Genomic DNA, 17,568 nt, shown 5'->3' with positions numbered 1-17,568 from the left:
CGTCACCTCACTTTGTCTTTTACTCCCCTTCTCTTGACACTTATTACCATCTGTGATTATTAATGTTACGTGTTCATGTGTTATCTTCACAAGTAAATTCTCAGCTCCCCGGCAGAGGGAGGGGGGAAATCAGGAAGTCTCCTCCCAGATTATCATGTTGTCCCTCTGTGCTAGCACAGTGCCTGGGACATGGTACCTCCTCAATAAATACTTGTCAGAGAAATGCGTGAATTCACAAAACAGCACAAACTTTGATTCTATGAATGTAACTACAGACTCCACGGTGGTGCGATCACTCCCAGAAAACCCTCCCAGACCCCACCCTGTTGGAACCTCTGTACTGGTTACTTACGTTGCCATTTTAGTGGAGGCTGGTGATTCTCCCATTTAAAACACAATTTATGATTACTTACGGCATTTTCACTATGTTAGCTTGACTGGAGATGGTTCATGCAGTTACCACCACTCTTCAGTGGTTAAGAAGTGGGAGGATTTCAAGAAAACTAAGTTCCTAGCAGATTCCCATGACCTGCTGACTGTTTCCAATAGTGAATCTTCCGGATAAGAATATGTGGCAAGTTGAAGCACCCTGATTTTGAATGGCTGTATGCCTACTGTCTTCCACCAACCTAAGTCATTTTTCAGGAAAGGGATTTGGTCCAAGCAGCCTTCCCGAGGCCATCCACTGAGAACGTGCTGTGCACTGAGGAAGAGTCACTCAGAGTGATGTAATGTGTTTATGTCTCTAACACGAATATTGGTTTGCACAGGGGCCTCTTAATAAGTTATAGCCAATGAATGTCTCCCAGTGCGATTTTCTATCTACTGATGGCAGCTTTATCAAGTACAATGCACTAAGGTCAGGCACTATCAAGACGAAAATGTAATTCTTTGGGGGAAAATACCACTTTATAACTATTTTTACCGTCAAATGAATTCAAGTGTGATTCAGTAGTCTGGAGAATGTTCTTAAACTAGTATCTATAAAAGCCATTTCCTCTGCCTGGACTGAAGTCGAGACTCAAAACGACCTGAACATTTCTTCTGACACAGATTTTAAATGTTAATTGCCAGAAAAACTTCTTCAAATCTGCTTTCTCAACAAATCGCCAGTGGTTTCCACCTAACGGTGACAGACTGCCACAGGATAACACGATTAAAAGTGTTCCGTTTTGTTTGATCCCCTCTTTAGTTGAAGCAAATAACCTGCAAAGTGTACAGGGTTACCAGTAGCATCGGTGACCTGGCACCGTTCATGGAACCCAAGAGCAAGCCCACACAGGAGGATGTGCTCTCCACCTGAAATCTTTGTCGAAAGTCAATGAAACAGGGTCAGTGTGAGGGAGGTCTCACCTTTCCCTTTGGCTAAGCTCCTGTTGTATCCAACGGGACTGAAGTACTCGAAGACGAAAACAGCTATGGCGGACACGATGAGCAGCATCACAAACATCATCACCCACACGGAGGCGCTGAACGGTTCTGCGGATGAACAGGCCAGAGGAGTGGAACACGGTCAGTTTGCGGATCCTCACAACCAGGGCCAGCGGGAAGCCCAGAGGTCCGTTGGCAGGCTCACCCCTCCCTCATGAGCATCTGATCATTCAAAAGAAGCTATGAATCCCTGTTGGTTCATACGTCTCCACCATTCTTCATGCTGCAGAACATTTGAGGCATTTTACAAGACTGTACATAACAGGGTAAAAATAGAGAAGAGCATAGGACACCGTCCAAATCGGGTCAAGGAAAGTAAAAACAAACGGGAAAAAGAATGCAAATAGAGAGTCCGTCGGGTCCGATAGGATTATAGCATCATCCTGGGGACCAATGCTATGGGGAAGCAAGACCCGGCCCAAAGAGTCAATTCTAAGGCTTCTGCTGACCAGCATGGGTTTTATTCTTATTTTCACTTGGATTCTTACATGCTGGAGGGACGATGTGTGGGGAATTCCAGAAGGAAAGGGCACACTATGACCTGGTAGAAAAGGATCGTAAAATCAGGGGGCTGACAGCAATCAATATTGGAAGGTCAACGTCTGCCACCACTGCTCGGACTACCACACTCTCCTCTCTGCCGTCTGCTCCAGACAGATGAGATCTCTACAATTTTAAAATCTTGTTGATGCTGTAAATGGGCTTGAATGCATTTGAAAAGTCAACTGAGGATATCATATTCGCATGGTAATTGGGTGAAAAAAAGCATTGCTCAAAGAAGAGAGACAATGAAGGAGTATTTGGAGAGATGATAATTTCCCCTAAAAGTAGTTTACATCAGCTCATTTTCATATGGATGTCTCAGAAGGGCAGGCCAAGTCACAAGGTTCTAAATCTTAGAATGCTCTAGAAAGTTAAGAGATTTTATGTAAAATGAATTAACGCTTATATTCAGTCTGATTGAGGATATGAAAATGGGCTGAATGGAGCCATTGTATTCACACAGGTCACAGATTTGCTAGAAAATCAACACAGACAAAAATTTTGGAAAATGAACATATCTCCACCTGAATGCATCATTGGGAAGAAACTGCCCTTGGGTACCAATAAAGTTATAATCCTTTTCATCACAAGCAAACATTTTCTGAGGGTAAAATATAAGAAGCCCAATAACACCCTGAATAGTAGGCATTTTATTATTTTTAAATTGTTTTTCTGATGAAGCTGGTAATAATCATAAAGAACTAGGCTGGTAGCAAGCCACTCTATCATTAAAGCCTGTGACTACCTAACACAGCTAGGGGTCATCATAAATTCCAGTTTAATGAGCTTACTATATAACAAGAAACTAATACGTCCGAAGCTTTAACTACATTGGATAATTTAAAAACTGGCAGGAATGCTTTGCAATGCAGTTTCCATGGTGCAGATATGTTAAAAAAGGATCAGGTACCAGCACAGGCTACTTAGGTTAAATAACACATGGTGAGTTGGAAGAAATCAATGAGGTTGCAACCATGATATATCTTAGTTGAAATTAGCTTGGGTAATAACAATATTATATCCCTGAAATCATTGCAGTTGGGTATTGAGGTGTGCCCAAAAGGGAGAAGAAATAAAGAAATAATTAGGAGATTAAACACACTCAATATTCAAGAAGAGAAATGGTGAACTAATTCTCCAAGCTGGGTATGTTAACGGCATGGTGCGTCTGACGGGAGGAGGGTCACCATGATGAGTAAAAGAGCACAATCACGGAAAGCACTTGATGGTGTGTGATGTTTGCTGGGCACACACACACACAGTACATCCAGTGGAAGCGCTATTTGATTCCGCGGGTAAAGCCAGAACCAGCAGTGGCAATGGCGGTAGCGGTGTGCTGTTCGTGGTCCTGAAAAAGGTGTCCTGGTTTCAAACATGCGCGTTTATTCATCGGATAACTTCACTGCCAGTGCAGGTGGCAGTAACATGATACAACATATTAGGGGCCATCCTTACTGAATACTTCACGCACATGGCTTCATTTGGCAGTTGATGCATCCTAACGCTTACACTAACTGTTCCAAAAATAAGGTGGAGGCCTGATCAAGCAACTGATCCCAGACGTTTCCCCACTTGGAAGTGACACCTGCCCCTTGGCTTGTGAGCATGGCAGGGAGATAAAAGGATCCTGCTATAGTGTTCTGGTTTTAAAAAAGTTTTTTTTTAATGTTTATTAAAAAATTTTTTTTAAATGTTTGTTTATTTTTGAGATGGACAGAGACAGAGGATGAGCAGGGGAGGGGCAGATAGCGAGGGAGACACAGAAGCAGAAGCAGGCTCCAGGCTCTGAGCTGTCAGCACAGAGCCCGACGTGGGGCTTGAACCCACAAACCGCGAGGTCATGACCTGAGCTGAAGTAGGCTGCTTAACCGACTGAGCCACCTAGGCGCCCCCAGTGTTCTGGTTTTGATAAGTTAGGTGCCTATGAAGTGCCCTTAAGGATTGCTGTTAATACACCACCGCCACCACCACCACCACAACATAAAAGCACTGGAATAATGGTGAAGCACCATCTATAGTGTCTAAGGAATGACCCAGAAACATTTGGGATAGCTCCGGATTACATCCTCGACTGGCTTAAAACAGATTCAACATTTGTCCGTGAAGCGGCTTCCATCTAGGAGGCTCCAGATCAGCATTTCTTTGGCTCAAACAATCCAACCTGCTTGGAAAGTCTTTGGAAGTAAATGAATGGAAATACTGCACCAGAGGCCACCTCTGTCCTTGAAGAGTGGCTGGTTACGTTTGCACACAAAGCCTGGGAGGCTTTACCTGCAAGCGTTTCCGACGTGAGTTAATGGAGTTAGCGGAGAGAGGACAGGAAGTAATGAAGAGCAGTGCAATCAGATTTTGAATGTTTGGGCTCTTCCAGAAGACTGAGCCAGTGAATGGAAAAATGTAGCTTAGCATGGCTCATTATGACTTTCAAAACCTGCAGATAATGGCCGTAAATAAGGGGGTGCACAGTGAATCGAACAGGGATGTAATTTAGTGACTAGAAAACATATTAAGCCTACTGTGTAAAAACTGCTTTGAAAATAGTTTCCTCTGGCTGCAATTTATTTTACTTTATTTTTAAAGATACAGGAGGAAGAATAAGGCGGGGCAGGTAAGGAGGCTTGGCTAAACTTAGCAAAAATGCTTGACTTTTTATGGAAATGTTCAACTAATGCAGGTAAGATAGAAATCTAGGTGAAACTGGGTTGAGGCCAGATTTGATATCAGCAACCCATTTCTTTTTTTTTTTTATGAGACAAGCCAGTTGTTGGCATTTTTTTCTTCTCTGATTGAATTGGAAAAAACGTTCTCTCACTATGGAGGTATGTCAACAACTTGTGAAAGGAAACACATGTCTTTCCATTCTTTCCATGAACTCACTTCCTCCAACCTTTTCTTAACCCCCAGGGCCAAAGAGCTCCGTTACAGAGTCTGCCAGGTAATGGGAGATGGTGATAAGCAGTGGCTTGTGCATGAGGGTCTCCCGATCATCGTTAAGATTCTGCCCGTGTCGTCCCTATCGGGCGGCTGCATTTCTCCTGGTGTAGTGAGGCTCTGTTGTTAAGATATGGGTCCATTATCCATATCAGACAAAGGCACAAAAGGAACATAATGAGGTGTGTGTGTGTCAAGGTCCATGTTACTCCAACAAAGGTTAGGAGAATGGAAGCAAGGAGTGCAAAATCAAATCCAGGGAGTGGTAAGGATTTCAACAGCTTAAATGGATTATCAGAAACGAAAATGGCAAATCCATAGGTCTCTGTGAGTGAGGCGGCACCCAAAATCCTGTTAGCCAGTGTTCCACTGAAGGGAATGAAACACAGACGGTTTCACCGGATGCGCCATGACATATAAAAGAAGATGGTGGACAAGTAAGACTATGGGCTTGGAGCCAGTGTCCACAGACTGGCTCTCATCTGCAAGTTTTAGCTCTCTACCAGACAAGGGTGTGTGTGTGTGTGTGTGTGTGTGTGTGTGTGTGTGTGTGTGTCTGGAAAAATGTAACAAATTTCAGTGACTTTAATAGTTCCCTCTGTCATGCAGTTTGCTTTTGGGGTCAATGTTCAATTTCACCTTCCCAAATCTGGGACAAACCCACTGATGGGGGTGCCAAGGAAAAGGGAATTTAAATCCCACCATCTCCAAGATAGCTACTGTCAAAAACCACTGATGGTAACCAAACACTCCACACAATACCATCCTTTAAAGAAAAAAAAATAACACTTGGGTATGTCTCACGCAGTTTCTACACCTGTAGCCAGGCTACTTAATGCACAAATACTGACACTGCTAAGGAAAACAAGATAGAAAATAGAGATCTACTTTGCTCTAAAACAAACCAAAACAAAAACACAAACACAAATGACAAAAAAAGCAAAACAAAACAAAACAAAACTTATGTCAAAACATACATTTATGGAATAGTTAAGAGTAAGGAATTTCCTCCCTTCCAAACCATTCAGCTTGAAGGACAGTCACATTTAAAATACAATTCCATTAATTTTCAATCAGTGTACGCTCTTCCAGCTACTTCTATTTTGTTTATCAGAGTGCTGGTATAAATCACGGCACGTTCATCATTATTTCACCTTTACAGCCAGTAAATAAACGGCTGTCACATCAGCGAGGGGTGGAAGATGGGAACGAGGATACCATATAAAGGCTTATGGGCTGATTTAAATGACCTACGGACAGAAGATTTATTTTTTAAATGTTTTCAAGGCTCTAAGACATATATCTACTAATCTACATTGCACACAATCAAGACCAGTATCTGAATACATGCTTGTATTTTCAGCCAATAGTTCCAAGTTAGAGATAAATGAAAGATGTTAATGGGGTGACAGGGGGGATGTGAATTGAGATCATTCAAATATGACACACTTTGGGGGCGCCTGGGTGGCTCAGCTGGTTGAGAGTCTGACTTCAGCTCAGGTCATGATCTCACAGTTCGTGGCTTCGCGTCCCGTGTCAGGCTCTGGGCTAACAGCTCAGAGCCTGGAGCCCTGCTTCAGGTTCTCTGTCTCCCTCTCTCTGCCCCTCCCACATTGACGCTCTGTCTCTGTCTCTCCTTCTCAAAAATAAACGTAAGAAAAAGAAACACACCAAATACGACACACTCTGGAACACACTGATGTTGTTAAATGGAAGTGAGCAAGGTCCTCCTTGGTTCCATCCTTTGAGCCAACAAGACAAATACCTATAATTCCTCATAGGTAAATGGCAGCGACCATGGCGTTCACATACCTAGAAAAGCAGAAGGTGAGACCGTGCCGTTGCTTCTTGAAACCATGACGCTGATCCCCGTCTCCACGAAGGGCACAGAGAAGTCCACCACCTCAGAACGCTCCTCATTGATGGTGAGCGAGCCGACCGCCATGACCGCCCGTTGATAGACCACCTGCACACGAGGCAAAGGAGCACAGCGCCTTTATTCCTCCTTCCCACCGCCCCTGAGCACTGCGGTCCCCAGTCTGGATGACAGCCCTAGGGGGAGGAAGACCACTTACCTCACCGATCATTCCGTTCCACACGTTGTTAACTTTCTTGCCGTGCTTCCCGTTGGTCACCAGGTAGAGGTCATAGGTGAACTTCACGGTACGGGAGAGCTTCTTCAGGATATCGATGCAGAACCCCTTGCAGCACTTTTTAACATTCATCCCCTCGTTAGTTGAATTGCTGTAGGAAAACACCGCGAGACCGTAGAATATTAGCGCCGGAAGATTTGTTGGCAGTCATTACCTATACGCTTCCGCTATATCCATGTGGGAAATAGAGGCTCAAAAATGAGAACGTGGCTTTTCCAAGGACATGCAGTAGTTTACAACAGCACAGGTAGAAGGTGTTCTTAAGGATGAGCGTAACCATGACAATGGCTAACTTTTATTGAGTGATTATTATTTGTACCATGTACCATGCTTTCTACTAATTGTTGGATTACCCTTCATGACATTTCTCTTAGGTAGTATTTGTCTCCCCCATTACACTGATAAGAGTTACTGCCTCTTATTCTTTTTTAAAATTTTTTAACGCTTAATTTTGAGAGAGATAGAAAGGGGGAGGGAGGGAGAGAGAGAGAGAGACAGAGAGAGAGAGAGAAACATAGCGTGAGCAGGGAAAGGACAGAGAGGCATAGAGGGAGACACAGAATCCGAAGCAGGCTCCAGGCTCTGAGCTCTTAGCACAGAGCCTGACACGGGGCTCACACTCACACCCTGTGAGATCATGACCTGAGCTGAAGTCAGACACTTAACTGACTTATTCTTAAGTTTATAACACATACAACCTCTTTTGACCAGAGTTCAGTAACATGACCTAAGCCACACTATAAACGCTTACAGGAAAAGAGAAGAAGGAAGGAAGACATAAAACTCTCAGTGGGAGGAGAGTTTTGCTTTATCCTACCACTGCAGATAAAGGTTTGCAACCAAAGAGAAGAAATAACGGTTGCCTTACGTAGGAAGGGCACTTTCCTTACTGAGGAAAACTTGGCTGAGAATCAGAAGACTTGGGGTCCACCTTGTGCCTGAGTCCACGGACTTAATGTGTCTTGATAGAGTCATCTGTCAAATGCAGGCTCGTTCATTTCATTTTCCCTCCCTCCCTACATAGCAGGAGTGTAAAAGGTGACATACTAAATAGCAGTGTCCTTGATCAGGAAAAAGCCCTGTTAAAATACACAGGGTACTGCTTTCTTAAAAGCTATCATCAACTACCAAGGTGACATATGTTGCTTTGCACCAGCCACCTTGCTTTATTAACCTGGCCGAGTCATATTCAAAGGACACCCATACAAATCAGAAATGCCTTAAAAAAGGAAGGAAACAGGGTTTTCCCAGTTAGACAGTTCGTGTAGGACGATGAACAGCTCTCTGGGCAATACACTTGGGCTACCTTGTGATGGGGCATCCCATTGGCTCAGCTCTCTGACTTATGCATGTCACGAGATACGTGCTCTGTCTGAATATTCTGTTGCTGGCTCATCTACACAGCAGACTGTTACCTAAGCACCACAGTGATGTTTGTGGAAATCCAACATCACAATAGGAAATCACTTCCATTTCCATATCATAGAAAAAAAAGTAGGTTACACAGTGATGTATACAGAACAGTCCTGGCTATATAAAAACAGATGAGCTTATAAACCATATCTGGATGGAAAAACAATGAAATATGAAGCAAAGCTATTTTTGAATGGCGAGAAATAACTTTTTCTCTTTTTCATATTCTTAGTCCTCCCCCCCCCAAGAACAACTGCAGTGAGTATATACTACATATATAATCAGATATACACATACATCAAGCACCATTGATGTATATCTTTGTCCATGAACATGGATTCTTTTGACAATGTGACTTTGAGTAATGGAAGCGGGTTGCAAAATGCCATAAACATGATAGAAATGTGTCCTAGGTACATTAAATCAATGGCATGTCCAAATAACAATTTCCTGCTGGGTATTGATCTGTGGCTCTTTGAAAAACATGGTCAGATCCAATTCTCTCTTTTTCTTCCTGGCCACCATGGCCATGCATCAATGCTTCTTCTCTCCCTCTTCCCACCTGTGTCTCCTTCTATCTCTTTCCCCTCTCTTCGTCTATCATAGGGTCTTCCTTCCCCTGGTCAGGATTCCTGGGAGAGTCCGGACAGGAGTTATGAATGCCCCAGGCTTAAGATTCAGGGTCACAGGCATACGGTGGTATTCTTTGGCATTGGTGGGAACCTCGGCCAGTTAATGAGTTAATTATCCCCCCTGTGTCTCCTAATACTAGGTATATTTATAGATACCCATGGTCATTAATGCATTTTCACCCAACAAGCACCCACTGAGTACCTACTGTGTATAACACATGGAATTAAACCCTAAGGACACAGGGTGAAAAAGACACATGCAGCGAATGCAACAGATGAATTTATCATGGGGATTCTGGAAACACAGACCCGCTTGTAAGTAGAAATTTTCAATTGGTTCCCATCACAGCCCTTGTATACGTGCGTGGGGGGGGGGCGTGACTTAACTACACAGCCATCTAAAAAATGTGCCCAGTGCAATCTTTCCCTGCTTCCCACCCTCATCCAAAAGAAAGGATGACCCATAGAAGCCAATGTGGGGAAAGGGATCCAATAAGTGACCCAGCTCTCCAGTTCTGCAGTTTCCCAGTGTGGCGAGTGGACAGGATCACGGCCATGCAAGTCAGATGGAGCCATTTTTCAGGTCCTACGTTTGCCCCTAACAACCAGGAAGATGCAGATAAGTCTCCTCACTTGTAAGCCTCAGTTTACTTGCAAAGTGAAAAGGTGAGGGCTTACCTTGTGGGATAGTTGGGAAGATGAAAACAAATATGCAAAGCGCCTCTCAGGTAAGTGCTTAAGAATACATATCCTCTCTTCTTACCAACAATTTGACAGTTTGGGGGATTCACTGGCAGTATGGCCGTTTTTCCCCAAAATATCAAGCCAGCTAATTTTTCCTCAATTCTCTCTTTATGCCCTAACACCCAACTAACAGATGAAAAGAAACGCTTGGTTTCTCAGCTCATTTCCTGTCACCTATGTTTTTAGAAGATTGATTTGTGTCCTCAAGACCCCACCATTTGCCAGAAGTGAGAGACAAACGCTTTACCCTGGGAGATTATCACCCAGAAAAAATATAATCATGTTACCTCACAGAATCCTTCTTAGAACCAACCGGCCTGCCTCAGAGATATTACCTTTAGGAAAGGCAATTGATCTGCTATGTGTTAATGTTGGGACGAACGGGTCCCAGTAATTGTCTATGGCTTTCAGACACTTCGATTTCACCTCGATGTTCAGTAAACTTGTCCTGTCGCCAAGTGGGAAAAGGGAAGCCGCAAGCTGCCACCTCCCACAGGAACCAAAAAGGTGAATTTGAACCTGTTAATCTGTTTATATTGTCCGGTAAAAAAAAAGTCAGTTCTATTAAAGAGAGTAATTCATTGGGGGGTTCATTTTCTCCATACGAATGTGGCTCAGGACTCGGTGACCTACCGTCGTCAACTCCAAGGCTTCTGATTTTAAAGATTTGAAGCTCCTGTTATTGACTGTGGATCCCAAGAGGCCCTACTGGATTGGCCCTACTGAGACAAAGCAGGCATTGCTGTCATAAAGGGGGTGCCCTACTGAGGTTACAGTCTTGGCCTCACACCCAACACTCTGCCTTCTCCATCGGACCACGTTGTACTCCAGGAACACCCGTCCAAATCAAAATCTCCTGGGACAACGTTCCCACATTTACCCCTTCCATCTCCCCCCCGACCCCCTGCCAGCTCATCACTCTCTAGCCCTGCACTGGGCTTCCTTCTGTTGCCCAAACTTGCTAATCTCTCTCCTCCCTCGGGGACTTTGCAGCTGCTGTTCCCTGTACCTGGAAGGCTCCCTCCCCGCCAGCCCCCCAGCTTTTCACACGTTCGTCATCCTTTTCTGGGTCATCTTGCATCTCACCTCAAGTTAGTCTCTTATCACACCGCCTTATTTATATCCTTCACCAGGCGTATCGTAACACGAATCTGTCCTTCCTTTCCGGGCTGAGTTGTTTTTGAGCTGTGTACACGCTATACCGTAAGATCCCGTCCTTTGTCGTCCCAGCTCAGCACAGCTCTATGCCTCACACAAGAACTGTGCTTCAAGTATATTTATTTATTGACTAATCTATTCAGAATTTTAACTCCAAAGAAGCTTCTCATTGATAAAAAAAAATTTTTTTCCCTCCAAACCAGAATCTGCCTTCATAATACATTTAACAATCATATTAAAAAAAAATCTTTGTCCCAAGCGCTGAGCCCTGGGGATTTGCACCTTGTGTAATGAAGGCTTCGGTCAGAATCTGCAGAGTGGGACAAAAAGTATCCAGGTGCTCATCTGTTCAATCATTATCAACATTACCGTGTCATGTTTTGTGGGTCCCTGGCTGTACAAAGACTAAGAAGCCATGTTTCCTGTATTTAGGCAGCTTACCCTCCAGGGAGAAAGACAAACTATAAGCCATAAAATCGGGTGATAAAGAGATCGAGTGGTAGGGACTCCATGTTTGAGTTCCTTCAAATTCATGTGTTGACACTCTCAACTCCAATGTGATGGGGTCAAGAGGTGGGGCCTTTGGGAGGTCATTAGGTCAGAGGGTGAGGGCCTCATGAATGGGATTAGCGTCCTTGGAAACAGACACAGGAGAACTTGCTTCTCTTCTGTCCGTTCTCTACCATGTGATGCTACCGTGAAAGGATGGCCGTCTCAAACCAGAGGGCCCTGGTTGGACACCTTGACCGTGGACTCCAGCCTCCAGAATTATGAGAAGTGTCTGTGTTTAAGCCATGCAGTCTGTGGTGACTTGTCACAGTGCCCTGAACAGACCAAGGTACAGAGACCCTCCAGGTTTCTTTGGAAGGAGGAGGAACAAACCCAACTTGGGGAGGGAGTGGTTAAGACTTAAAAGACACAAGAGAATTATCCAGATGAAAGGACACACTCAGAAAATACTCACAGAAATATTCCAATGGTAGGCCTTTTCCTGTTGGTGAAATCCCCCACAAGGGCCGTGTCTTTGTGTTTGCACCAGAAAACTATAACCAGGGCCTTAGACCTGGTCATAAAGCTTTATGCTTCTCCAAAGGGCCTACATATTAGGGAGAAACTTAACCAGAAGCTCTCATAAAAATGGTCAGTTCTTCCTTTGATTGTTAATAAATGAGGAAACGGCCCAGAGGTGATGTGGGCTTGCTGTCGGTGAGCTGGGACACTTCCAGAAGGTCAGTTCCACGCTGATCACATCAAAAGGTCATATGTGAGGGGTACAGCTGTATCATGACCTCCACACAGAGGGAAGTTTTCAAAGTTTTTGAAAAGTTTGTGTCTGGGATACATACAAGAGATGGAAGGAAGCAGATGTGCAGGGCTGGAGGAGGGAGCAGCCAGAAAAATTAAAACATAATTTTTGGGGGGCGCCTGGGTGGCTCAGTCGGTTAAGCTTCCCACTTCGGCTCAGGTCATGATCTTGCGGCTCATGGGTTCAAGCCCCACCTCGGGCTCTGTGCTGACAGCTCGGAGCCTGGAGCCTGCTTTGGCTTCTGTGTCTCCCTCTCTCTGCCCCTCCTCTGCTCGCACTCTGTCTCTGTCTCTCTCTCAAAAATAAATAAACATGAAAATTTTTTTTAAGGAAAGACCAAAGGGGAGGATCAGTTTGGCAGAGAGGTTAAGGACTGGCAGTGAAGCAGGTGGACGGCGTCTGGGTCCTAGGTCCTCCATTTACCAGCTGCATGGCCCTGAACATGTTTCTTAATCTGCCCATAACTCAGTTTAAATCTCTAAGACGGGTAATACCACCTACCTGCAATTGCCGTTGCCGGAAGTAAGTGAATGCAGACCAGCTGGCATAAGTCCAGCTATTTACTGAAGTCTTTAAAAAATCTTGGGGCGCCTGGGTGGCGCAGTCGGTTAAGCGTCCGACTTCAGCCAGGTCACGATCTCGCGGTCCGTGAGTTCGAGCCCCGCGTCAGGCTCTGGGCTGATGGCTCAGAGTCTGGAGCCTGCTTCCGATTCTGTGTCTCCCTCTCTCTCTGCCCCTCCCCCGTTCATGCTCTGTCTCTCTCTGTCCCAAAAATAAATAAACGTTGAAAAAAAAAAATTTAAAAAATCTAGTATCACAGGTTATGATGTACTATTATAATAAGCTATTGTGTATTAAATTTTACTACTATATTACAGATACCACTGTTGTCGATGACACAGACTGTGTTAAAGGACAGGGCACATCCAACCGACAGCATCCCCGGACTCACTTGATCTTGACGAACTTCCGACACGGCACAGTGTTCCTCACGCACGTCTCGGTCAGCGGGTCGATGTCTTCCACGATGACAAAGGGGGCCTCCTCCAGGGTGACGATGCTCAGATGATTGTCGTCCGGCTCGCAGTCTGAGAAGGACTTGTACCTCGGCCACACGGCGTGCCTGAGGCTCAGGCTCTGGTTCTCCCACTTGCCCACCTGCATCAGGAAGGCAAAGGCACACCTGTGATTTCTTGCAGCACCTTCTAGAAAGGCAAGTCCTTCCCCATAAGAGGTCTGGGACAAGAACCCTACCCATCCTGAGGGCTTTTCTGCTATATACTTCAACATACACTTTGGTGTAGATGCTAAGAAAAACAGACATAAAGGAGAAGAAGAATCCTGGACGGCCCCCAGGCCCGCCTCTCCCAGGCTAATTAATACGGCGGCGGTACCCAAGCACTGAGATTGCGAGATCTCCCCAGGAGATTCCAAGGTTCTGGCAGATTTCGGGACCACTGGCGGCGGGAGAACAGCATGGACCTTTAGCATCAGAGAAATCTAGGCTTGGATTCCCACCTCTGCCATGTACCAGCTGCACAACCCTAGTTAAGCTCTGAGTCATTGTGAACCTCTGTGTGTCACCTATAAATAGCACAACTCCACCTACTGTACAAGGATGTTGTGGCAATTAAACAAGACCGTCTGTGAAAAGCAGGCAGCGCAGAGCCCGGCACGTAGTAGGGACTCCACACTTTTTCTTTGAAGTACAGGAGAGAGACAAGGACAGGGAGAAACTTTTAGAAGGTGCCAAGAGAAAGGGTGAGGAGACAGGGAGATGATGTGGGAGAGCTAGAAGGAAGGAGGACGGACAGGAAAGTCAACACAAGGAGGGTGAGCAGGAGAGGAAATGAAGGGCTTCATTTCAACCTCAGATATCGTTCTACTTAAGTTGCAAATTAAGGTGAACTGCTATTAATTCGACCTGGAGAGGAGACTTTCAGCGCTTAGCACCAAGACCCGTCAAAACAGCACCGACCTGTTCCCTCTCTAAGCGGCAGCCGGCATGTTAGTGAAATCAAACTGAAGCCTGTATGTTTTGAACCTTAATTTTATTTGACAGCTTATTGGCATTATTCAGACATGCACCGGGAAGAAGCCGCTCCCGGTATCACGCTTTTTCCTTCTTCCTCTCGCTCCCACACGCAATTGCTTGACACCGCGGGTCACAGCTTCGTTTGTAATATCAACCTCAAGGAAACACCTTGTCTGAGATGCTAAGTGCCAAGTCCAGGCTTGTCTGCATTGACGTGACCTGCTCACCTCCCCTCCTGTAACCTGAGTGTCACCAGAAACGAATTGCAGGCCCATAAAGAGAATTCAAACATGTCGGACGCCGAAAGGGGTGACGGCGTGGAAGGAGATAAGGCAGACGGAGTGCCCTCAGATTGCCTCATCATTTGGACTGGAAAATGTTTGCTGCTTAGAGCACAATGTTCCATGCGGCCAATGGCAAAACTGTCCAGCTTCGGTGATACCTTCTGTTTTACGACAGTAGCATAAGCAGTAAGGTAATCTGGGCAAACACACTTGTTCATCTGCCTGTGCTGCTATGTGTAACACAGGCTGGGGAGAATGTTGAGCCCATCACGTTCTTCATTCACTCAACACAGATTTATTGAGCACTGACTATGTCCTGGCACCAGCCAGGAAACAATGATGGATAAACCTATCCATTGGCTGTAGGGCAAAGACGGAACTAATACCAATACATAAGCAAATAGGAGATCTCCAAGCTTTTTCTTTTGGGACAAGTTCCATCAATCCCTTTTCTTTCCACTTCTCTTGGAAAACGCAAACCTTCAAGAGCAGCTGAGTAGTTTAGTTGGTAAGAGAATGGCTTACGGCAGTCAAACAGAACTAAGTGTTGATCCCGGCTTCACCCATGAGCTGGCTCGCCTTGGGAAAGTCACTTAACCTCTCTGAGCTTTATCGGCAAAATGCAGATGGCACCAGGTTATGCCTTTCAGGACTGTGGGGAGCTCTGGATGAGCCAAAATGAACACGAAGCACTGAGCACAGAACTCAGCATGTAACGTACATGGTGGCTGCCACCACGTTTTTATTGTTGTAGTTAGCGTTCAAGACTTGGCTCAAATATCACTAATCGGGAAGGGCATTCCTGCTCTCCCCACTAACACAGAACTTTGCACCTCTCCACGGCAGCTCTTTCATGCCGTCTCATAAGGGTGTCACTTTTGAGCACTCCTGTGTAGGCAGGAAATGTATCAATGTTGCCAGTTACTCTGATCCCCACAAATCCTACAGGGTAAGGATTATTATTCCAACTTTACAGTTCAGAGAACTGAAGCACAGAGACGTTGTGTAACCTGCCCAAACTCAAGCAGCTGGGAAGCGAGGGAACCAGAACCCTACCATAGGGCTGTGTGAATCCAAACGTGCTTCTATTAAGTGATCCGTGGTAACCGTAGTATAGCTCCAAGACCCTTCCTTCCCGGCAGAGACAGCCCCGGATGTCCCAAGAAACATAAATTAACGCAAAGACTGTTTAGCCAGCAGAATCTTTGGTGATGTCATTGACCACATCTTGTCCCCTACACCGTGGAGTCAGACAAAGGTCCCCGCCCAAGGCTGACTGCTGGGGAGAGAGGTGGCGAAGGTTTCCTGGAGTGCAGTAACTCCCCAGATCTCCCTAAGTTAGTCTCTCCCTTCCCATGTCTACGTAAGCACCCACCGGTCAGCCAAGGAGGGTGGGAGCAGGTGGTGGTTGAAAAACCTTGATCAGGGCCGAAGCTGCTGTTTCCATGCTGCCCTACATCTTGAGAGCCCCCTCCTCCTCTGAGTCTGACAGGCTGCTCTGGTAGGCTCCCCAGATCCCCAAATCCTGGCCCCAGGATTCTATATACCACATAGGAGAAAACAGAGTGCCTTCACTTTACCCTCCCATATGCATTTTCACAAGGGATTTGAACGGAGTCAGTCCAGTGTTTGTAGACGGGATTAACAGAGATTTTTTTCACTCCATAAGTATTTATGGAGTGGCCCTTCGGGTATCAAGCACTACACTAGACACCAAGGAGAATGTCAGGCATGCAGTGAAGTTTCTACCTGCATGGAATTTTTATGCTAATTGGGAAGACAGACATGAGTCAAATAATCACACAAAAACATACACCATACGAACTGGGAGGAAGAAAGAAAAATTGGGTGTAAGAGAGCAAATGGGGGGGAAGAAATCCCAAAGGGGTTCCCTGAGGAGGTGGCACTGAAACCAAGATTGGAAGTCCAAGATGAGTGGTGGGGGGCTGGTTTGGGGGAGCGAAGGAAGGAAGGGAAAGCACTCCACACACGCAGGGGCCAGATGATGCAAAGCCCTGCAGGTCCCCGTGAGGAGCTGAGATTTACCTCAAGAGTTCACCCAGTCTGTTCGCCAGGAGGGAAAAGATGAATGGAAGTCACTGGAGATATATGTCCCTCTGTAACCTGGATGAAGGTGGGAGTTCTATGACCCCTCAATTCATCCTTGTTTTCTTTTCTTTTTTTAGAATGTTTATTTATTTTTGAAAGACAGAGTGCAAGTAGGGGAGGGGCAGAGAGAGAGAGAGAGAGGGAGACACAGAATCCAAAGCAGGTTCCAAACTGTCAGCCCAGAGCCCGATGCGGGGCTCGAACCCACAAACCGTGAGATCATGAGCTGAGCCGAAGTCGGGAGCTTAACCGACTGAACCACCCAAGTGCCCCCATCCTTGTTTTCTTTTTCTTGATGGGAAATTTTAAACTTATGCAAAAGTGGACTAGGGTAATGAATCACCATCTTCCCATTCTCTAGTGGCAATAATTACTAACTCATGGCCAATCTTGTTTCATTTATACTGCCACCCACTTCCCCTGTATTACACTGAAGGAACTCCCAGACATGGTAACATTTCATTCACAAACCCTTAATTCGATTTAAATATCCAATTTCTGTTTGCGTAATAATATTATACCTCAATAAGCTATGTGTTTCTCTGATGAGATGACAATTTCCCAGGCTAGGAGGGATTTTCAAATACACACTGATGGATTTTGAGGATCACAGCTTCTAAACTCAGGGCCTGGCGAAAGGAGGGAGTTAATGGACAGCTGCTGATCGAATCAATGAGCACCTGACCTGAATTCTTAAAAATGTCCGTGAGTCGGAAACTACTAGTAGACTGATCAGTGTGTGCACGTTCGCCTCAGCTATGGAATCTTGCACCCTCAGCAAAACACTGAGGTACCGAAACCTATATTCTCCCCTTCACTCACGCTTCAC

The 17,568-nt window shown here is 45.4% G+C and overlaps 1 protein-coding gene across 1 annotated transcript in view; it reads right to left on the bottom strand.

Moving 5' to 3' along the window:
• GRIN2A (glutamate ionotropic receptor NMDA type subunit 2A) overlaps positions 1-17,568 on the bottom strand; it is a 367,443-nt gene that overhangs the window by 59,817 nt on the left and 290,058 nt on the right. The window contains exons 5-8 of the mRNA XM_047087732.1: positions 13,264-13,469; positions 6,981-7,149; positions 6,718-6,871; positions 1,354-1,479 (exon numbers count right to left, since the gene is read on the bottom strand). Of these exons, the coding sequence (XP_046943688.1) occupies positions 1,354-1,479; positions 6,718-6,871; positions 6,981-7,149; positions 13,264-13,469 (655 nt within the window). The remainder of the gene's footprint in view (positions 1-1,353; positions 1,480-6,717; positions 6,872-6,980; positions 7,150-13,263; positions 13,470-17,568) is intronic.

This window comes from Lynx rufus, unplaced genomic scaffold, assembly GCF_022079265.1.
Source record: "Lynx rufus isolate CCGP_SWC_20201006 ecotype Redwood Valley unplaced genomic scaffold, mLynRuf1.p SCAF_23, whole genome shotgun sequence".
NCBI classification, from domain to species: Eukaryota; Metazoa; Chordata; class Mammalia; order Carnivora; family Felidae; genus Lynx; species Lynx rufus.
This window is presented reverse-complemented; position numbering and strand designations above follow the sequence as displayed.